At 39.7% G+C, this 24,202-nt stretch overlaps 1 protein-coding gene across 2 annotated transcripts in view; it reads left to right on the top strand.

Moving 5' to 3' along the window:
- Positions 5,116-24,202, top strand: part of LOC109724354 (E3 ubiquitin-protein ligase KEG) — a 30,675-nt gene continuing 11,588 nt past the window's right edge. Inside the window, exons 1-7 of one of the 2 annotated variants that reach the window (XM_020253147.1) lie at positions 5,116-6,323; positions 9,606-9,974; positions 10,059-10,289; positions 10,593-10,718; positions 10,795-11,131; positions 11,257-11,414; positions 14,955-15,112. In XM_020253147.1, the coding sequence (XP_020108736.1) occupies positions 5,533-6,323; positions 9,606-9,974; positions 10,059-10,289; positions 10,593-10,718; positions 10,795-11,131; positions 11,257-11,414; positions 14,955-15,112 (2,170 nt within the window). In that variant the 5' untranslated portion in view covers positions 5,116-5,532. Of the gene's footprint in view, positions 6,324-9,605; positions 9,975-10,058; positions 10,299-10,592; positions 10,719-10,794; positions 11,132-11,256; positions 11,415-14,954; positions 15,113-24,202 lie in introns of both variants that reach the window. The other variant, XM_020253146.1, reaches the window with a different exon arrangement.

The following is a 24,202-nucleotide window of genomic DNA, read 5'->3' as shown; positions in this document are numbered from 1 at the left end:
ACCCTCTTCCTCTCCCAGCCCAAGCCGCCTCCCCTCCATCCTCTAACAGCACCGCGCACGCCGCAAGCCGCCGGCCGCCGGTGACCCTTCTCCGGCCGGCCAAACTTCAGCCCTTTGAATATTGCTCTTTCACTTTCAAAAATTCTAATTGCCTTGATTGTAATCTCCAAATTTTTTAAAAAAGGGTTTTTCTCTTATAGCATATCAAATACTGATTTTTTTGGGTCCGTCTCTACTATTTTACACATTAGCAGGAATATTTATGCGAAGAAAGGAAAAAGAATCTCTAAATTGATCTATATGTGTAGTGTCTGAGTGTTGTTTGAGAGAATAACTGGGAGAGTAAGGAGGAGGAGAGGATGAATATTTGGGATTTAGTTAGGTTCAGAAATGATGACTTTATTTATTTTTATTTTATTACAATACGTGGTGGTTATGTGGAAATTTTTTCATAATGAATTAGTAGAAAAGTGGGCATTTAATATATTGTTTGGTTGGTTACTATTAATGTTATATATGACAAACCCGCCCCCCTTCTTCAGAATATCTATGGAATAATTTTTTTTTTATTTTCCTATAGTTCATTCTTTTTGTTTTCTTTCTTTGTTGTCCACTGTGTTGTATTTTCATTCTACAAAAATGTTTAATATATTTTTTATATTATTGATTAATCAATTATGATTATTTACTGTTTTTTCATGTTTTATTTGTTTATTTAGTTCGTAGATTTTTACTATAATTTTATCCGCTGCATTGCGCGGGCTTCTACACTTGTATCTTATATATATATGACTATTCCAAATTCTAGGGGTGTCAGATTCCTCCTCTCTTAAAGCCTTGACGTTCTCATCAGGCTCAAGTACATTCATAAGCAGCAGGCGATATGAGAGTCGTATCACTAGCCTTTAGTTGACTTTGTGGGGAGCCACACTCTACCCACAACGTTCATCAGTGTGTTGTATAACTCTAGCTCAGCCGATACTTATATCACTTTTTTAGCTAGTGATTGGTTCTGATACTAATTGTGACACCCCTACTTCTTAAAGGTCACCCATTCTAGAACTATTCTAGTCCTAATATACTTAATCTTCTTAATCTCTTGGGTCTAGTCACCATCCAAAATGCTATAACCGGGTTAAGAGGTTTAACCTATTATATCTTATATATATGCCTATTCCAAATCTTAAGGGTGTCACATATAGTGTAACAACTCGACCCGCTAGCAATAATAACTCTTAGACCTAAACTATTGGCCCAAAATGCTTGAGTCTATTTATTATTACAAGAATGCGTGGCCTACGAATTCCCTCTTTAAACCCTAACAATCTCGTTAGGTCCAGGCCTAACCACACACATATACCCGAATGGTGTGTGGCCTACAAACTCCCCCCCTAGACCTTGACAATCTCGCCAGGCCTAAGTCTAATCACACAAATAGACCAGAACTACCAAACAATGCAAGATCTAAATTATGTGAGATTTTAGAGGTAGCTCTTACCGGTTCAAGGTTCAAGAGTTGGTTAGACCAAAATTAGCATATAATGTGAGATTCTCGATATGGCCTGTGGCAGATTCCTACAAGAGTTTCTACACTAATATCTTACATATATATATATAGAGTCCGGCTACTATACTCTTATGAGTATAGAGCCTTTTGTACTCATAAATTTTTTACCGTTTGATCTACCCTTTAATCATTTTCACCCGTTAGATTATACTATTCAACTAACCACCCACTCAACCCTAGGGGGCCCACTATCAACCTAACCGTAACCACTTTCATCCCAACCGCACATTTTTTCATCTGAACGGCCGAAAAGTTATGAGTATATATATATATATATATATATATATAATTGCTAGAATTACTAACGATAGCAAACGGGCTCCGTTGCCACCATTTGTTTTCGATGATAGAGCCTCCAAATCGACGATCGGCACCGTTGAACATGATCTATACCACTTGAAGTGTTTAGAAATCAAATTTCAAATCTTTTTGACATTATTTGCCTAATAATCAAAGGGTTTCAAAATTTGTAATTTTAACGGTCGATATGAGGCGTTTTCTCGTTTAACGGCGTAAAGATATTCAAATCAATTGAATTTTTGTTAGAAAATTCTTTAAACTATTTAAAACAAGATCTATACTCTTGATCTTGATTACAAGACTCATATCATTATTTTTTAAAGAATATTTATTTTTAGCCATTCATTTTTGTGTCCACTCGATGGATAAGAGAACAATATCGAAAATATATGAAATTTGATTTCTAAACACTTCAAATGGTATAGATCATATTTAACGGTGCCGATCGTCGATTTGGAGGCTCTATCACCGAAAACAAATGGGTGGCAACGGAGCCCGTTTGTTATCGATAGCATTCTTGCTCAACTCTCTCTCTCTCTCTCTCTCTCTCTCTCTATATATATATATATATATATATATATGACTAATCCAAATCCTAGGAGTGTCACATTCCTTCCCTCTTAAAGCCTTAACGTTCTCTTCAGGCTCAAGCACATTCATAAGCAGCAGACGATGTGAGAGTCGTCTCACCAGCCTTTAGCCGACATTGTGGGGAGCCACACTCTACCCACAACGTTTATCAGCGTGTTGTATAATTCTAGCTCAGCCAAGACTTATATCATATTTTTTGGCTGGTGATTGGTTCTAATACTAATTATGACGCCCCACTTCCAAGAGGTCACTTATTCTAGAACTATTCGTCCTAGTATACTTAATCTTCTTAACCTCTTGGGTCTAGTCACCATCCAAAATGCTATAATCGAGTTAAGAGGTTTAACCTATTATATCTTATATATGCCTATTCCAAATCTTAAAGGTGTCACATATAGTGTAACAACAATAATAACTCTTAGACGTAAACTATTGGCCCAAAATGCTTAAGTCTATTTATTATTACAAGAATGCGTGGCCTACGACTTGCCCCTTTAAACCTTAATGATCTCGTTAGGTCCAGGTAGGGGTGTAATGTGGGGCCCACATTTTTCGGGCCGAACCGGGCTGGAGAGTGGCCCGGCCCGGCCCGTGGCTAAATCCGGGCCGGGCCGTGCCGGGCCCGAACTCCCTACCATCCGGCCCAGTACGGCCCCTGGGCCCGGAAGGCACGGGCCGTGCCTGGCCGGGTCGTGCTCCGGGCCGGCTCCTTTTTTTATTTTTTTAAAAATGTACATATAATTTAAAAAAAATATAAACAATAAATTATATTTATATAAACTGATATTTTGATTAAAAAATTTAAAATTTATAAAAATAATTACAAAAAATAAATATTTAAATTTATTTAATATATTTTTGTATTCTTTTTTTGAAAAAAAAAAGTTGGAAGCCGGTTTTGGTCCAATGGGACGCAAATTGTTTGGTCGTTGGACCAAAATCAACTCCTCCCAAGGTACTGCTAGCAGACCATTGGGAGAGCTCTCCTTGGTGAGAGCCAAGCCCTCCCCCAAGAGAGCAAACGACCCCCAGGGCAAGGCCAACTTTTTGCCTGTCGGCTTGGGTTCCGGGCCGTCCTGGCCCGGCTGGCACGGCCCAGGCTCGTTTGGGGCCGTGCCGTGCCGGGCCGTCGGGCTTCAAATGTGAGGCCCAGCACGGCCAGAAGTGCCTGCCGGGCCCGGCCCGGCCTGGGTGCTACAGTGGCCGTGCCGGGCCGAGCGGGCCATGTGCTGCCCGGCCCGTTTTTCACCCCTAGGTCCAGGCCTAACCACACATATTTACCTGAATGGTGTGTGGCCTACAAACTCCCCTCCTTTAGACCCTGACAATCTCGCCAGGCCTAAGCCTAATCACACAAATAAACCAGATCTACCAAATAATGCAAGAACTAAATTATGTGAGATTCTAGAGATGGCTCTAACAGGTTCAAGGTTCAAGTGTTGGCTAGACCAAAATTAGCAGATAATTTTTGATTCTAGATGTGGCTACTACGAGTTCAAAAGATGGCTAGACCCGAATTACTAGACGATGTGAGATTCTTGAGGTTGCTTCTGCGTATTCGAGGTTTGAATGTAAGATTCTAAAGGGTTCCTGTCGGTCTAAGAGGTGGCTAGAACAGAATTACCAAACAATATGAGATTCTAGAGTTGTCTCTTACATGTTTAAGATAAATTATTAGACGATGTGATATTCTAGATAGGTGGCTCCATATGGTGTAGTGTTTTATCTTGTATAGAATTTAGTTCTCACACTTTCAGCTGATATTTGGATGGATACTAAATATAACTACCTGATCCGCTAGCAATAATAATTCGTTGGATCCAAACCATTAGCCTAAAATGCATAAGCACAGTTATTTTCATTACGGTGCTTGGCCTTATATAAACCATCAGAACCACTTTTTTTTTTTTTATTTAATATGGAACCATTGGAGTGTTACAGGTAGCATTACTCAAAACAAAATAGTAAACATGATATAAACATCCTTGTCGTAAATATAGGGATGCCAACGGGTCAGATTCAGGTGAGTTCTTAAAAACCCGAACTCGGACCTGAGAATACCAAACCTGAAATCTGAATCTAAACCAGACTTCAACGGATTTGAAAAATCCATATCCAAATCCGAATCAGACAAAAAATTCGAAATCCAAAACTGAATCTGAGATAATTATTTTTCTTTATCATATTTCAAAATATATATTACATTAAATCTAAAACTTTAAAAAATAATTTTAAATATAATAACCAACATTTATATATATAATATAACGTAAAATCCTTACCTAAATTCAAATTCATCAAACTTTTAATTTTTATATTTATATTTAAAACAATATTTGTTTCGTATATAATAAATTTATTATATTTGAATTTGAGATCGGATAAAATAATCCTACGCAAATACCAGTATTCGTTGCCTCGTCCGACGGGTAGCAAACTAACCATTGCAAGGACGGTAAGCAGACAGTCAGAATTACGGTAGTCAAAAATACAGGAGTAACAAAGAGGACGCGGAGACAAAATTAGTCATTAATAAAAGAAAAAAAAAATCAAAGAAAGAACACGTCGTAAGGAAAAGTAAAAACAAAAAGCAAAATGGAAACATAAAAATAGAATTAGTATATTTTTATATATTATATTATATTATATAAAAAAAAAAATGGAACCCCAGCGGGCGAAAGAAAAGGTGGGCGGAGGAAGAAGAGGGGAGGGATAGACAGCAAAGAGACGGACCCGAAGAAAGGGCGGAGCATAAGTAGAAGATACAGCGGGCTGCGATTTCACTCCGCCGCCGCTCCCGCGTCCTCTCTCTCTAGTCAGTCCAGTTCCCCATCTTTCCCCGCAGAAATTGTTCAGCTCCCCAACTCTCGTCGGCCCGTTCAGATCTAAGCTGTTGTCGCTCTGTCCCCGTGTCGGTATTTATGATAGATTCGATAGGATCTCCGCTTCGATTTCGGAGGAGGAGGAGGAGGTGGGTGGATTGAGGGAAAGGGAGAGAGGGCGAGGGAGAGGGAGAGGGAAAGGGAAAGGGAAAGGGAAAGGGAAAGGGAAAGGGAAAGGAGGACGGGGGAGCGATGAGGGTGCCGTGCTGCTCGGTGTGCCATATGAGGTACGACGAGGAGGAGCGGGCGCCGCTGCTGCTGCACTGCGGGCACGGGTTCTGCAAGGCGTGCCTCTCCCGCATGTTTGCCGCCTCCGCCGACACCTCCCTCTCCTGCCCCCGCTGCCGCCACCCCACCGTCGTAGGGAACAGCGTCCATGCCCTCCGCAAGAACTTCCCCGTCCTCTCCCTTCTCACCTCCTCCCCGTCCTCCCCCTCCTTCGACTGCGACTTCACCGACGACGACGACGACGAGGAAGACGGCCATCTTCGCGGCGGGGAGGACGATTGCAGTAACGACGATGCCGATGAGTACTTTGGGTCCTGCAGTGGCCGCCGGAGGCGGAGCCGCTTCTCGCGCCCCTCCGTCTCCGGAGGGTGCTGCTCCGGCATCGACCTTGTGCCCCACCACGACCTCAAGCTGCTCCGGCAGCTTGGGGAGGGGAAGAGGGCTGGGCAGGAGATGTGGTCTGCTGTGCTTTCGAGGGGATCTTCAGCTGCAGCTGGCGGCCGGGGAGCGGGAAAGTGTCGCCACCAGGTGGCGGTGAAGAGGATCGCAGTCACTGAAGGTATGGACGTAGATTTGGTGCTGGAAAAGCTGGAGAAGCTCCGGCGAGCCTCGATGTGGTGTAGGAATGTGTGCCCTTTCCACGGGGTGATCCGGATGGACGGATACCTCTGCCTTGTGATGGACAGGTATAATGGATCCATCCAATCCGAGATGGAGCAGAACAAAGGTCGATTCACATTGGAGCAGATTCTCAGGTTCAGCTTCTTCTTTTTCTTTTTCTTTTTTTTTTTAAATTTTTTTTTTTTCCCATGGCTACGCTGGAAAGAATCATGGCAGTAAGACGAGTTATAACTTGAGTGATGCATTACGCACTCACTCATCGACATATCTTCAATTGCTCAAAATCATCCTACTGCCTGCTAGGCTGCTATATTAATCTTTAAGGAGTTGATCTTTTGTGAACTTGTAAATGAAATTCTCTAATTACTTCAAATAAGCTTGTCTTTAAAATTGTGTGGCTGCTTTGACAACATGAAAATCCGCATTTTACCGGCCTAGAGAAAATCTTGCCTGACATGCCAATGCCCTGCTTCTAACAATAATCCTTACTTTTCTGACTAAGGTAATGCATTCATCTACTCGTCTTTCACATGTGGAGACATTACTAACTATTCTGGTAAAAGCTTCAGGTGTGGAAACCATACTAAGGAATATTGTAGAGTATGGAAATGCTTGTAGTTGAACCCAAAGCTCGGAGGACCTATAATTTATGCGTCTTCGGATGCATCTTGGTTTACAAAGGTGTAGATATCATTTATCACACATAGGAGCAAATTTCTTTTGAAAACCTTATTTCAGCATGTGGATTGTTTTTACAACTGACATTCACAAGCAAAGAAATAAAAAAGATATTATTTGGATAATGGCAAATTTTTGCTCTATGGGATTTGCAATTGTGCACCTCATAAAAACAACCTTAATTCTAATGACTATATATTTTTCCCTTCTTGAAATCCTCTTCTAAGGTACTCCACTGCTTGAAGTTGGTTTCCCGTTAGTCAACATTTGAACTGTAACGGTAGAAAGCCATGTAGCAGGCTTAAGAATCTTCTTGCCAATTTAAGACGTGTATTGCTTGTGGCGATCCAACAATGTGCTAGAAGGCTTTATTCCTAGTTTTGTAGTTTGGTCTAAGAACAAATAAGGTATCCATCAATGTCAATAAATGTTTATTCATCCCGCAAACTTTGTCGTATTGGTAAGAATGTTTGACTGTTACTTGCGCATCATGTGTTTGAATCATTCTGCCTCTTTTAGTGTAAAAATAAAAATGCCTACAATTTGACACTTACAAAAAGTGGAATATTAGGAGCCTTCCTGCATCTTGCTGCTTATAGAATGGAGTATTTGTTATTAATTGGGGTTGTAATGCAAAACAATGAAATTTGAACGAAGAGCGATATGCTTTATTTTTTGGTTCTAGAGTTGGTGGTCCCTCCTGTATCACATTGTTTATGCAAAGTGCATGAGTTAATTAATTGGGGTCATAACACAAGACAATGTAGTTCGAAGGGAGAGTGAGATACTCTATATTTTGGTTGCAGAGTATGGAGTTGAGAGAACTTCGTGCATTGTGCTGCATATGCAGAGTGGAGTCGGGCTTTCTAAATGGAGTTGGGGTTTTTATTAAATGGGTTGAAAAACACAAAACCGAGAGTGGGAGGGAGAGGGAGAGAGCCCCGTATGCATTGTTTTGCATATGCAGAACGGAGTTGCGGTTTTTATCAAATGGGTGGCAAAAGACAAGACAATTGAATTGGAATATGCCCAGTTTTCTGCTTTGAGAGATGAAAGCCTTTGAATGAAAGAGAAAGATGTGGGGAGATTTTGACAGTAGTACGGAGAAGTAAGCATATTACCGGCTTTAAGATTTCATGGTACTCCACTAGTTTTCTGAGATCTGAAAGGTGCCTGTGGAAGAGAGACATCAATTGGACTCTCCTAATAAGAGTAGGCTGCTCTTCCAAAACTCATCATAGTCTTTACATAAAATAATTCTATATATATTACCTTGAAATGATGCCTAATGTATTAAATGATCAACTAAGATGCCTTAACTACGGACATTCTAGCTTGATGTAGCACTATAGACTCTGGTAGTATGCTTTGAGGTCCTTAATGACCTTCTTATGCCTGATGAGGCATCTAAATCCTCATGTTTTCAATTGCCCTAAGAAAGATTATATTCTTTTGAACACCTGTGACTAGTGAATTAATCCTCAATCTTTTAATTTTGAATATTGGAGTTGAATTTTAGTACGAAAATCATTAGATCAAAAAATAAATAAATTAAAAGAAAGAAAACTGCATGTGGCCTGCGTTAATTAGGTGGCCTAATCTTTAGGGGTGACATCAATGTTTTGTGGTGTTTTTGAAAATACCGATACATTTATTCATGCTTATGTTGCATCTTTTGTTTTTGTTATACAACAAATTCTTTTTATGACATCATATTTGATGCAGATAGACAGCTCAACCATGAATGCTATAGAAAATACTTGTTCCATTAAATATACTATACAAAGAAGTATTATTGTTATTGAATTCGCTATTAGATTTTTCTATGGAGATTTATTGTTTATTTTTCTTAATTAATCATGATGTATTGCCAAAAGACTTTGTTCTTTTGCGCCCTATTAGTTGCATCTTTCAATGAGATTTTCTATCCATTATTTGGTTTGGCCTTTTTTGGTCCCTTGCTTCTATTTCGCCAGTTGCTTCAGAGCTCCGTAAGTACAGAACTGCTTCAGAGCTCCATTTTTTCTATTTGTGTGATTATTAAAAAACAATTGATTATTAAAAACATGAAAAAAAGATGATAGAGGCTTCGCTTGAGAAAGCATCCATGAGTGCTTCCTCTATGCAAGGTTCCACCACTCCTTTCATACCAAGCTGGCAATCGGTTAGAGTTTAGAACTTAGGAGTGCTTTTTGTTCTTTTTTTTTTTTTTTCCTCCGGAACTTCAGAGCACTCAAAGTGGTTGTGCGAACCATGCCAAAACAGGCCTTTGTGGAAGATATTCTATTCATCATTTTGGTGGAACTTCAGAGCACTCGAAAGTGGTTGCACAAGCCATACTAGTTGTTAATTTACAATCAAACATCATACATAGCACTTTAGTGTGTGATGTTTCTATTCATCATTCGCATTTGCCTTTTATTTGACTGTCCTTGGTTGAATTAGAAAAGGCACTGCCCTATACCAAGTGTAATTGTGTATATAGAAGTAAAACATCATATACAACATTATAGTGCAAGATTTTGGTATATTGGTCGTATTTATAGAAACAATTCATGTTACAATAGCAACGAAAAGCCTGCTACATTTCCCATGAAGGAATTTTGCACGTGAAAGTATGTTATATGCTTTTTTACTTTATATTTTTATTATTGTAATATGAAAGTATAAATTAATTGATGTGTTCTCGATTGAAGTAATGGAGTTTCAAGTTTGATGTGTTGATTCTGTTATTGCAGGTATGGGGTAGATATAGCTCGTGGTGTGGCGGAACTACACTCTGCTGGTATTGTTTGTATGAGTTTAAAGCCATCCAATCTTCTGTTAGATGCAAATTGCCGTGCAGTTGTTTCTGATTATGGTCTTCCTGCAATACTTAAGAAGCTTACTTGCCATAAAGCTCGATCTGCTTCCGAAGAATGGTATTCAGGAGTACATTCGTGCATGGATTGTACTCTACTAAGTCCACATTACACAGCTCCAGAGGCTTGGGAGCCCGTAAAGAAATCACTAAATCCATTCTCGGATGACGCAATTGGCATATCGCCAGAGACTGATGCATGGAGTTTTGGATGCACACTTGTAGAAATGTGCACTGGTTCTGTTCCGTAGGTGGTCTGACCCTTTACTTTGTACGTGTTGGTATTTATAAACTTTGAATGATAAGATTAGGTTCTGTGCCTTAAATGCAGATGGGCTGGCCTGAGTGCGGAGGAAATATATCGGTCAGTTGTTAAGGCTCGTAGGTTGCCTCCTCAGTATGCAAGTGTAGTGGGTGCTGGGCTACCCAGAGAACTGTGGAAGATGATTGGCGAGTGTCTACAGTTCAAAGCTTCTAAGAGACCTACCTTTCAAGCAATGCTCGCTATATTTCTTCACCATCTGCAAGAACTACCTAGGAGTACCCCTGCCAGTCCAGACAAGTATTACAGGCTTGATTCTTGAAATATTTCAATATATGTTGCCATTACTGATTACTTGTACTGCCTTTTTTCCTGTTCTCTCGTATGCTAGATCACACAGAGCAAGGGGAGTAAAAGGAAACTGCTCTTATATCAAAGCAAGAAATTAAGAGCTTAAATAGATATGATTCGTCTGTGCATCGTATGAAATGCTTGAAGTGCTTTTATGGGATGCCACTAATTATTTTCTCGTTAGATGCTTGAGTTGTTTATATACAAATTCTAGGTTTAATATTGAAATTCTCATGCTTTTATTTTGAATAGTGACCCTGTGAAGGCTTCCTTAACAAATGCCACAGAGCCATCTCCTACATCTGTTCTGGAGGTTTTTCATTATAATCCTAACGTTTTGCATCGACTTGTAAATGAAGGAGACTCTGCCGGTGTTAGGTTAGTCTGACTATTTTGAGCTTTCCACCTGTTTGTAAGGATTAACTGTAACCATCTGTTCTTTTCTACATAATAGAGATCTGCTGGCAAAGGCTGCATCTGAGAGAAACAGCAGCTCAATCTGTTCCCTTTTAGAAGCACAAAATTCTGAAGGCCATACTGCCTTGCATTTAGCATGTCGACGGGGTTCTGTAGAGCTCGTGGAGATTATTCTGGCTTACAAGGAGGCTGATGTGGACATACTGGATAAGGATGGCGATCCCCCAATTGTGTTTGCTCTGGCTGCTGGTTCCGCTGAATGTGTGCGAGCTCTCATAAATAAATCTGCTAATGTTTGTTTTACGCTTAGAGAAGGCTGTGGTCCTTCGCTTGCTCACGTTTGTGCTTTTCACGGCCAACCTGAATGCATGCGAGTATGTCTTCTTTTACTGTTGTTCTGTTTCCTTTTTATTTTTTTTCTTTACACCTTTGTACGTGCGGGTGCAGTCAGATCCTTTGTTCATAGCTTGATGTTCTTATACATTTTTACTTGATATAGGAATTACTATTGGCTGGAGCAGATCCAAATGTGGTGGATGATGAAGGTGAATCTGTGTTGCATAGGGTCATCACCAAGAGGTTCACAGAATGTGCAATTGTCATTTTGGGATATGGTGGCTGCCGATCAATGGGTTTCCTGAATGCACATAGAAAAACGTAAGAAAAATTTCAACTTCAATTTTCTGGTACGACCTGGAGTAGCACTTGGCTATGCTACTTTAATAGAGATACGACACATGAAATCTAATTTCATTACATGGTGTTTCTATTTACTGTCGTTTGCTTTATCTAATAGTTTGAAATTATCATTAAACTTGTCATGGCTCTGAATGTTGAATGTGGATTCTTCAAGGAGTGCATTATTACTACGTCGACCAGGCTGCAAAATTATCAACTTTTCTCTTTGAATGTGTTTCCTTGTCATTAACTATAGCTCCACTTCATCACTAACCATCTTTGTCTGGCCACTTCAATATTGAATACTGGTATATTTCCATGATGTACTTATAGAAAACAATGGCCACTATCCATTCTACTACCGGCTTTATGTTTAACTTGTTTAATCAAGGGGATTAGATTCTCTCTGTCTAATGCTCGTTCTTTTCTTGTTTCCTTTGGTCTTTTATTCAAATCTAAACCTACACGTGGATATTTTGTCCTCTTAAATTCTTAATTAGTACTCCTGAACTTACATTCAATCAGATTGATCAACTTTGATACTAAATGATCTAATTTTAGAATTTGCATGTTGTTATCTTTTTTGCCGAAAGTTTCTTGTGTAGGAAGGAGAAAATGGATAGTTGATGTTGGAAATTGAATTTATTTGAGCACTTGATGTACTATGTTGCATTGCTAACAAACAAGTTAAAAAATATATTCTACATAATAGGCTCATAAAGAGAACATGTATAGATGGAAGGGAGGATAAAGAGCATTCCATTCATCCAACTTGGTTGTTTTACATGATATCTAATATCATTTGATATGTTATGCCTGATCAGAGTTTATGTGTAACTGTTGCAAGAGTACTGGTCAGGGAAGCAATACTCAAGAAAGAACTTCACAGTTAATCTTTTCTTGACTTTTAATGTACCCTATCGTGGGCATGGCATGCATTGTAGTTTAGATACTTTTTGCTTCACATTTTTGTACAATACTGGTATGCAGGATTTTTGCAAGAATAATTTTATATGTTTTTTATTAAATGAGTCTTGTAATTCTCTTGATGGCTGACTTACAAATGGCTTTCTTTATGTATAAGGATGTCATTGTTATTTCTCTCTAAAAAAAAGGATATCTTTGTTATAGTGAACTTCACAATTTGTACGAGGAATTTTAGCTGAGGAAACAAAACATCCATGACTAAGGATAGGGTTGCATGATAGCTTACTGTGTTGAATCAAGATAACACTTGGTTTCAGAAGATAATAAGAAGATAAAGGAAGACGTATTATATGAACCCAAAGATGTAAAAGTTTAGAAGATTTTGTTTTCCATCTAAAGTCAATTACAAGGCTACAACCCTTAGATTTTGTCATGATTAATAATCATGATACGGACTTCAAATGTCCTCCGGCATAGTAAGAAATACTTTTATGTTGCTATTACAATTATAGTGAACCCTAAATGCTATCTTTGTCCACGACAAACTTTAAGAATCCCCTCTACACCATTTCCTGAGTCATTAAATTTCTTGTCACTCAGTGAAATGTGACGGTAGCTGAAACTAATATGATGCTTGGGCTAGTAAAATGGCATAGCAGGGGAGACTAATTGAAGAGTTGAGGGGGAGAGAGAGATAAGTTCACTGCACTTGAGAGTCAATTTATCAGTACAAATGAGGATGGGGGGAAAATTGAAGGTTAGGGGCAAAGGACTTTTGGGGTAAGAGTTGTTATGATGTATTGACTGATGGTAGGATAAGAAGTGAGATTGTCAACGTTATCTGGAAGATCCCAGTCTTGATCAAGTTGCTGGTTGGTTGTGAATAACATAATTCACACCAAACTAATTTGCAGAGGGGACTAATAGGGGAGGTTTAGTGTGTAGTGTGTACTATGAGCTGATGGTGAAGAAAGGGTGCAACATGTATATTTTGGAGTGTGGTTTGGTAAACAGAGTGTGGGAGAAAATACAGGGAGAAGTTTCATTTCAATAAATTGTTCAGATCACTGCTTGAGTTATGAATCGTACAGAGCAAGCAGGCGGTAGATTAAAGGATGAGGAAGGCTTGGGACTTGTTTATCATAAACATATGGAGAGTGTAACTAAATGAGTTACGAACTTTATAGAGAAAGTAAGGGATAGATCAAAGGGTGAAAAAGGCCTAGTACCTGGTGTTAATTATAAATATGTGGAGGGGAATGCTGCAAAGAAATTCCATGATATTTAGAACCAAATCTTCAATTGTGGACGAAATAACATTGGCTGCACTGCGTATGATTGTTGATCACGTTTGCAATCTAGCATCTTAAAGATTATAGCTATTAAGTGATAAGGAGAAGTCTGCCTAATAAATGCTACAAAAATGTTTTTGACCAGCGACCACACTGAGGAGGCAATAAGTTTTGGACAGGATGGTGGCTAGCAGCTGAGATTGCCAAGAAATGAAGATTGTCTGATGTTCATTGGAGATTGTTTTGTTATTTTGTTGGTTGATATTCTGGATAAAGAAAACTCAAGTTGTGGTTGGTGTAATGGTTGTATAATTTGTTATTTTGTTTTGTATCAGGAGAGGTTTTAGTTTGCTTTTTGTGATTACAGGTTGTCTAGTAAGTACATAGGTTTGTGGGGAAGTTTGTGGTTTTTGGGAGATAGTGTATATCAGTTTGTAGATTCTCATTAATGTTCAATTTGGTTTTGACCAAGGATTTAAGTGCCGTGGCACGGGGTCGTGTCGAAAACCTGCTGGCACGATGCGTGCTGGACCGTGCCGATGAGTGCCGGTCACAAAAATATGTGTGCCGACACATAATGGCACGAAATATTTATTTTTTTTAGCAACACAATTTTCTACTTACTTATTATGTATCTTTATCAAATCATTTGAACTTTATTGAGAAAATTACTTACTAGTTTAAAGAATAGAGGGTTTTGAGCGGTGCCATCGGCACGGAGGCTGTATCGTGCCGTTATCTTATTGGCACGACATAGTATGGTAGATACGGTCCGTGCCGATGGGCACTTAAATCCTCAGTTTTGTCTAATCCCCTCATACATTCGGATGGTTTTCCTATAAAAAGAAAGAACTTTGATGTCTCAGAGTGATATAAGAGAGAGAGAAGAGAGAGAGGGGGGGTTGGAAGACTGGGAGAAGGGGGGATGCAAGTGAACACGTAATTACTGAACTTGTATGGAAAATTTTAGAAAATCTCTATTGAGATAGTTGCATACTCTTATAGTTGTTCGTTGTTGGCCATAAAGATTTTCAGTACTTGTGTGACATTATCATTGTTGAAATTGTTGAAGCCATCTTAGATGCTTGCCGTGTGGAAAGTTGATGTTTGATTGTAGTTGGGCCTCTTTGTTTTATGCTATTTCAGACAGGCCATTTTTCGGGAAAACAAATGTTTTCTTCACTTACTGATGATTTTTTTTTTTTGGGTTACAGTCATCTATACGGTTGAATCAATTGTCTTGTTATTCTCTTATTTTCTTCATCAGTATATTGAAATTTTAGTCTCCTTTTGTATATAGGCCTTTGCATTTGTGCATTGAGACATGGAATGTGGCTGTGGTGAAAAGATGGGTGGAGGTAGCATCACAAGAAGAGATAGCTGAAGCTATTGACATACCAAGTCCTATTGGAACAGCTTTATGTATGGCTGCAACACTCAAGAAAGATCGCGAAATTGGTAAATTTAGTTTATATACTTTAAATACTCGTTATTTGAAGTTTCTTACTTTTTTGCTAGTTGATTTGTGTTACTTGAGTTAATTGTGGAAGCCCTTTGTTTAATGATCTTGTATAAGTTAAATATCTTTCACTCCTGTGATGTAGAATTAAAAAATTATACCACAATTAGGTCTTTTTGCAAAAAATGCTCTGAACAAAATTGGGCCTTTCGACTACTGAACTCTTTATTCTTGCATGAAAAGAAACTAGTGTAAAACCTTAATATTCTCATATTTGATAGGAAAGGGATTGAGTTTGGGCATATGAGGACTAAGCACTCTACTAATAATTGGGCTGATGTATTTTGGACCGGTTGTTTGAGCCTAACAAGTTGCTCATTATATATACTACTATAATAAGTGCTAGTCGAAAGTGTGGGAGTAGAGTGCTATGTGATGCAGGACAAATTAGAAGAACACTAATCTATCTTGCTAGTTATGAGCCTATATTTATATAGAACTAAATTTTAGGATTTTTAAGAAAAGATTAGAGAACAAGGGTTAGAAGAAGAGAAGGGACCTTGAGAAAGATAAATATTCACTAGTTCACATGGCAAGAGGAAGAAGATACCATGATTGCTTTCAACATTTTGAAAACCAAATTTTATTCCATCATAACTCTTCTCTAAAATTAGGAGCCGTAGGCTATATATATAGCCGTTAAAACATAACCCTAGTCTAAACAAACCCCACGAGTTTTAAGGATCTTTTTCTAATTCGGACATAATGTAAAAATATCCTAAACCATGTCCCTAACTTTTAGGGATCTATTCCACATGATAAATCCTAAAAATCTTTTAAAAAAATCTCTAAAATAAACTAATAATAATTCCAAAAATTAGAAAAAAATAAAAATCTAAACAATTCAATCAAACCTAATATAAAAATTGATTTTAAATAAATAAAATATGACTCTACCAAATCCTATCCTAATCCGACTCTACATCACTCGCTTCTGCTCCACAGGTTCTTGTCCTCAAGATCATGATAATCAATAATAGGATGAAGATATATTGAGTCGTAAGGAGGATGAAGTGGTGTAATTCCATGCCCGCATCTCAAACTATCTTTATTAGCACCATCTCAGTCAGGACTGTTGTTTGAAACTTGAGTTGTGGTAGAAGATGGCCTTAGGTGGTGATAATGGGGTGGAATAATAGGTGCCTTAATAATCTGTTTAGATGGCTCTAAAGTAAGAGTCAACAGAGATAGTAAAGGATCAAACATGATTGGATTTGGCCGCATCGACTTCAGCTTCCTGACCTTTGGAAAATTAGTGTATCAAATGCCATTATTGTGAAAGATATACCTATTTTCCTTCGTGAAAGATATACCTATTTTCCTACATGGCTAGAAAAACATTCTTTGCCTCATGCCATTGTCATCCAGGTATTATATCACATCCTTCTATATCAACCACAACAAGTACAATTTCGTCTTTGTACTCATCTTGCAATGTGAGCATGCCAGATTTGATGTACTTGGATTCAATAATATTGTCATCACAAGACACAAGAAATGGAGAAAAACAATGATACGAAATAAGGCCTAATTTCTCCACAAATTTTCCCGGCAAAAGATCATGAGAAAATTGATGATCAATTTGTACTCGACAAGAAATCCCCATCAAATCTTATAGAAGTTTAGAAAGAATTAGTCAGAGAAATAGAGTCCATGATCCAAAAATTAAAAAAATGATTTGAATTATTCCAGGATCAATGCTTTAATACCAAAATTGATGCCGGACAAATAAGGAAAACCCTAATCTTGCTAGTGATGAGCTCATATTTATATAAAATTTAACTTTAGATTTTTTTTAAAAAAAAAAGATCGGAGAACAAGGGTTGGAAGAAGAGAAGGAATCTTGAGAAAGGTAGATATTCACTCGCGCACATAGCAAGAGGAAGAAAAAGATACCATTACTGCAGTCAACACATTAAAAGCCAAATTTTATTCCATCATAACTCTTTTCTAAAATTATAGGCCGTAGACTATATTTATATCTATTAAGACAAAATCATTACCAGCCCTAGACTATATTTGTATCTATTAAGACAATCCTAGTCTAAAACAAATCCCACAAATTTCAGGGATCATTCTCTAATTCGAACGAATCCAAAATATTCCTAAACCATATCCCTAAGTTTTAAGGAATTAAGTCCATATGATAAATCCTAAAAATCTAAAAAAATCTCTAAAATAAATTAATAAAAATAATAAATCCGAAAGTTAGAAAAAAAAAAATAAAATCTAAAGGACTCAATCAAACCTAATACAAAATTGACTCAACTCCGAATAGGCACCACTATGTAGGACAAAGTGCTACAGGAGCCACCTCTTGAAAACTGTGGGAGCCACCTGAATCTCATATCATTTGGTAATCCTAGACTATATGTGTGATTGGGCCTAGTGAGGACATCAATATCTAAATGGAGTTTGTCACCCTAATATTCCCGTATTTGATAGAAAAGCGATTGTATTTGGCAATATAATGACTGAGTACTCTAGTACTAATAATTAAGTTTAAGCATCTTGAGCTGGTGTTTCGGCCTAATAAGTTGCTAGTACTATTGAATTGGTCATCATAATTAACGTACTAGAAAGAGTTAAAGCCAAATGAGTCCTATGAAACGTCCTAATGACATATGCTCATACGTTTTGTCTTGTGGGCATCTTTGTTACTGTCACGCCCTGGGGCCGATTTTAAAACCCTTTTTATAATAAATACCATTTTAGAAGTCAGAGTTGTAGAAAACGTGCCATATATATATATATATATATATATATATATTTAATTCAACCTGGCTCACAAGACGTACAGATTCGCCACAAATACAAAGTTTCTCTGGCCACACGGACAGAGTCTCCTTTATATTTGCACGGCGTACCACCAACAACATCGGGATCACAATAACAACTTACATTCACCAATCCACAAACAATTCATGTGATGCATTTCCATACAGCTAGCGATCCTTAGAGATGATGCATGCCTTTAAACACTTCTTAGGCGCTGGATGATGCGATGCACAATACAATAATCATCCTAATTAAAAGTGCTCCCCACCCGGAAGCTTTATTTTTGAACTCTATTTAATTATTCATCAAAATCATTCGAAAAACCTTTTAAAATTGTTTCCCACTTGGAAACCTCATTTTGAAAACCGACTACCTCGAGGGGTAGAAAACCATAATGCGTAAATACATAAATCCAAGTACCGATTATTCATAAATCTCCAATCGCAAGCATCATAGGAAAACATCAACTCAAACCAGTTCACAAATACTCAAACATTCATAGTGATCATCTAACTGAACCATTTATTATTTAAATTACTAAATGCAGAAAGAGAAAGTAACCAGGGTGACGACCGCTACTGTAGCCTAGCTAGGACGTCTTCCCGTCGCACCAAGAATCAACTCCTCGCCCGAGTCACCTGGGGAAATTGGGGGGGGGGGTGAGAAACCACAACCAAGGTTTCCCAGTAGGTACGACAGAGCCATGAAGGCAAATCGTATTCACTGGAAAACAAAGGAGATAAAACAACAGATGTGTATATGGCATGATACAAGAGCAACTACAGTAGTAATAAAAACAAGATAATAAATGAACAAGAACCAACTATTACTCAATAGAAACTCAACTGAACAGATGCCTCAAGGATAAACAATCCAAATCAAACCCAATCTGGTGCCTGCCATATTGGTCTGCAGACCTCAAGTGTTGCCTGTCGCATTGCTTGCACCGACCTGATTCATGCGCTCACTGGACGACCTATTTGGATAGTACACTTCTGGTCGATGGCCAAACCGACCTGGTGTCAATGAATACACCCAAGTGCTGTGACTAAGTCATGCTGATATGATCAATGCGAAAGTCGGCTGAAGCCGGTGCCTTGGTCGAAGCCTGATACAAGAATGTACAACGCCAAACCATGATCATCTAGATCAAAACATACGACAAAGAAGTCGATGTGTTGCCTGGACCCAAGGTCCACAGATATACAATATATGCAAGCCTGCTCTACATGTTTATCAACAACTGTCACCATGCAACTAGTAAGATAATGATGAACGAACGATAAACAAAAGCAATTGACATGTAGAGACTAAAGTATTGATATGCAAGAGAAAGAGCAAGAAAGAGGAAAGTGAAACGATCTCATCGACTATCAGCTCGAAGCACCCACCAGTCACAATCGTGTCGGAAACCTCGGTGCGCAACAAGTCAACCGGACCTACGAAGATCTACCGGGTCAGTATCCAACCCACCAAACCAAAATAACCAACTCACGAACCCCACACAATTCTCCAAAATCGGTTTCCTAAAATCGATCACCGTAAATCGTCGGAAGTCCCGAAAATCACACCGGGACGTCGTCGGGACCCACTAAGTGTCCCGAAACTCATCGACTTGTGCCACGAGTCACCCGCTGCCACAAAACACATCGATTTGGATGTATTGGCAATAAACACAAGATGACACAACCAAACAATTATCGCTGGATAATTGTTCGGACCCGGGTTTCCGGAAGTGTCGATTTTGACACCGGAACCCACCATCGCTCACCCGTCATCTCCGAACTCACGATATGACGATGGTGACCAGCCAACAAGGCTCAGCGACACAACTCAGGGCAAACAAACACCGTCGGATGAAATCCGAACCGAAATCGCGTTTCGCCAGCTAATTTCGCCGAAGAACACACCGACATCGACATCCGATTTCCGCGAAGGCTAACGGACCTTGGACAATCAGTCCAGAGGTCACCTACCACATAAACATACTGCCCACAGTAGCCACATGATGCAAAATTGCATAAAAGTCCCTATATTTACATAAAATCCCATTATTTTATGTAAATAGGGTGGTTTTGTGGCTCATTACTGCAAACCGAGGACTTCCAAGGTCTGCCGAGACACGTACTGATAGGCCTCGATGTGCCGGAGGCCGTGCTTATGATCCGGATCACAACAGCTCACTGTGGGAGGCGCGGGAATGACCCGAAAATCTGCGAACTGCGCGCACTCGGGGTAAACCACGCCGAACAAGCTGATTCGGAATCCGTTGATCCAAAGTGAGGTGGGCATTGTGATAAGCACTGACCAGCGATCACCATGCTCACCTCCGGAGGTATCGGGACAGCCTCGGATCGCCGGAAAGACAAACACAAACCCAAACTATGCACAGACAGCACTAAATAAAGCTCACCGAGCAGAGGAGGCTCGGATCCGGCCGGCGGTGGCTCGGCGGCAGGAGGGTGCAGCCGGTGGGGGAAGGTCACCGCTCACGCGAGTCGTCGGCGGGAGGCAATCGAAGGGGCGGGCGGCGATGCCTTATCTCGCACGGGAGGCGGGGAGCTCGGGCTCGGCTTCTCCGGTGATGGCGACCTCGGGGTGACGCCGATCAGCGGCGGGGGTCCCCCCGGTTCCAAAGGAGGGAGAGGGAGGGTGGCGGGGGTACGGGGGCCGGCGGGGCGGTGGCCCCGCAGCTCAGGTCGCGGATCCGCCCGAGCTCGGCTCGGGCTGAGGGTGTAGCCGCGGCGCCCGTAGGCGTTGCGGTGCGGGCGGCGGCGGGGCCGCGCATCGGCGACCACTGCCGGCCGGAGGCGGGTGCCCGGAGGCCTGCGTGAAGGGTGGCAGCCGGTGCTGCTTTGGGCGGCGGCGGGCGGGGGAAACGTGACAAGTCACGTCGGGCCAAGGTCAGCTCGAAGGTGGCAGCAGTGGCTACAAAGGTGGCGACGGCCGAAGGAGGCTCGAGTTCGACGACGATGACCTTTAGAGGCTGCGGGCGGTCGGGGCGGCCGAGGAGGAGGGGTCGGGTCCTTCCTTAGCTCGGGTTCAAGGATGGTGGAGAAGATTGGTGGAAAAAGAGAGGGACAGGGGAAAATGTGGCTGCGCTGGCCGGCCGGGGCTCGGTGGGCAGCGGCCAGGAAGCGCGCGGCGCAAGAGGTGAGGGGGAAGGAGGCGGCTAAGTTAGCTGAGCTGATGTAGGGCTAGGGTTTGCACAGTGCAAACCCTAGAAGACTATATATACAAGTTGGCTAATTGCAAACTAGTCCTCCAAAGCTGGTTATTTTCAACCAAGCCCTCCACAGCGCGAGTAAAACCCGCGAACACACCCCCACATTCAAATTCACGCAAAACGGTACATAAAATGTAGGGCTTGTCGCAAAATTACCGTTTCGCCATTAATGACTCCTCGAACAACGCGCGATATCAGGAGATCTATCGGTCATATTTGCGAACGGATCGCACCAGTGCGATCAGCACGACAGAGACATCAAACCCACGATTTTGTTTCGCCTGGTTTGGTCGCAGATTCGCGACGAAACCTATCCTCTCTCCAATAGGCAAAATCACACACAAATACATAGAATATACGTATCTCCGGTTTTCTCGAAATCCGTGCGTCAAACCTCAAATCCGTCAGCGCCAATGGTTCCAAGATAGTCGGACCATTGAAAACGAGCTATTGAATCACTATGAACGGAGTCCGATACGCGCTAGAAGCCATCTTTACACATTGGCCTCTTCGAAAAACTGGGTTACTATTCACTTTAAGTGAAAAGTAAAGATCGCGTAAAATTTCCATTCTAACTCGTTTTCTCCCGAAACTTGACGAGTGCTTTTGTAATTAAAATACACACAAAAACATCATCAACAGAGAGTTTAACTACACTACCAAATCCTCAGTCCTTACAGTTACCAATCACTTCATTATTGCTTGTGAATTAAACATTTACCATGATTACATATAATGTCTTTCTAGACAATATTCCTTTCTAAAACAATCATAGATAGTAATATGCCAAAATTATGGGGTAAATTACACCATTAGTCACTGAACTTGTACTGAAATCTCATTTAGGACACTAAACTTCAATTTGTTTTAATTGAACCATCAAGTTTCTATTTTTGTTCCTATCGATTGCTTCTTAAAATCCAATGACTTTTTCTCTATGTTCTAAAAAGTGGGAGGCGGTTTGCAAGTGTCTGACCTTCTGCATGGTACATATGCAATATGTTGGCGCATATGTTGTTCACATAAGTTTAAACAAAATGTAGTTATTATAACAAAAATATACAGAATGTGCGACAAAAAAAAAGCCATAAAACAAATGATGAAGAATAAATAAATATAGAACTTTCGATGCTGTACTTATTTACTGTTTAATAAATCTAGACCTAAATAAATCTAGAGAACTATATATTTCATATTCGATATTCAAAGAGTTTGAGTGACTAGTGAGAAATACCTATTTATTGCTTAATTTGTATGGAAGTTTATTGCTCAACTGTGTGTTCATCATGTAATACCTAAGCTAGCAAATTGTACTTTAGTGAGCTAAATGACATTTCATTCTAATTCCCTTACCAGTGCCGTAATTTACTCTAAATTATGAGCTGATTATAGCAGTATGACATTATGACTACATCATGGGATGGATATAGCAAACAGGTTAAAGATTGTTACTCTTTAAGTCTATAGAACTTAAAGTGTCGGGAGATAGCCTGTTAAGTATGGTTAAGTGGGAAGACATGTTAGACAATAATAAAGTCTGGAAGATATTTCAAAAAGCGAGATGACTTCAGCTCGGCTAACTCTAGTTTTAATTCATGGTTTAGAACATTAAGGGAAATTACTCGAGCCACAAATTTTTGCCCAAAAATTCAATGGGTTTATACTTGCTTTGCAGTATAGATTAGATGCAGCCACTCTGTTGTAATGAAACATAGGCTATCTTACTCTAGGATGCTGGGAAATTTGCAAGTGGGACTCAATAATCAAATAATGAGCTTAGATATAGCATAATTAGAAGCTTGACTAAGGCTAATGAGCATGGGGTTGATCGATGGGGGTTTATAAAAGCTTCATTACCTATCACTTCCACTCACCAATAGTTTGGCCCTGTATGGTACCTAGAAAATTTGGCAGTCTTCCTTGACCAAACAAGAGAAGGTAGGCTCTATCCATGTATGTGAAGGTGGACGCTTTGAAATGTCGAACTCAGAATAGATCTTGAGAGAGGGCTGTCCAGACAGGCCTAGTCTGAATAATTTATCTGGAATCTGGTTTTAATTCCTCATAGCTCCTAGATCATCACTTCTCAGCATGCTTGTAAACATCAAGAACCAGAAGAAGAAAGTTCCTCTCTCTATGGTGTGAAGTTAGCCTCTTTACAAGTCTGCAGAAATCTCTACCAGTCCATCCCTGTAGTATTATTGCTGCTTATTAAGGCATATGATCGTATGAATTATGTATAAAAGAATTAGAAGTTGAGGATTATGGGAAAATGCGCTTCCCGTTGCTGTTGCATCAATCTTAGCTATTTTCTTGATTGGTCTAATAAGAGTTCTCTGAAGACCTACATATCTTGCTTGGCACGGCTTTGGTCTAATATAACCACATATCTCGCTTGGAATTGCTATCACCTGAGATAAGGTTGCCTTGTATATATTGACTCTATCCAATTCCAGATGGTACAGCGCATATTCATATTTTGGTGGGATAGTGGGGATATTAACTACTATACCCACTTATTGGTCGCCCTAGCCGGAAACACCGATCATTAGTTTTAGTTTGGAGCTATAATCAACTTCTTAGAGTCAAACCTTTACTTTATTAAGCTGTCTGTCAGATGTGGATGAAAAGCTTCCAACACCCATGGACGGGTTGAGAGTATGAAGCGGTAAAAAGAAAAGCTACAACCAACTAATCAAACAAGAAATTTATACATGATCTGTGTTAACTGCATCAGTTCAATACTTGCCTGATGATCTGATTATTATGATAATGATAAACATGATCGTCACTAAGTGTCCAAGTTCTGATTCAAAAGATCATGTCTTGGAGGAACTGATCATCTGAAGATGATTGTCATTAACTAATTGTAGATGAGCTCTGTTAATTATAGTTCAAAACCCATGATCTAAATAATTATTATATACTTTACAATGCTGTAGATTTAAATCATTGATGTATAACATCCTACCTTTGTGCTGTAAAAACATGTTAATCTAATATAGCATTATATTTCCATTCTGTT

Source organism: Ananas comosus, linkage group 18 (assembly GCF_001540865.1).
Source record: "Ananas comosus cultivar F153 linkage group 18, ASM154086v1, whole genome shotgun sequence".
NCBI lineage: Eukaryota > Viridiplantae > Streptophyta > Magnoliopsida > Poales > Bromeliaceae > Ananas > Ananas comosus.
This window is presented reverse-complemented; position numbering and strand designations above follow the sequence as displayed.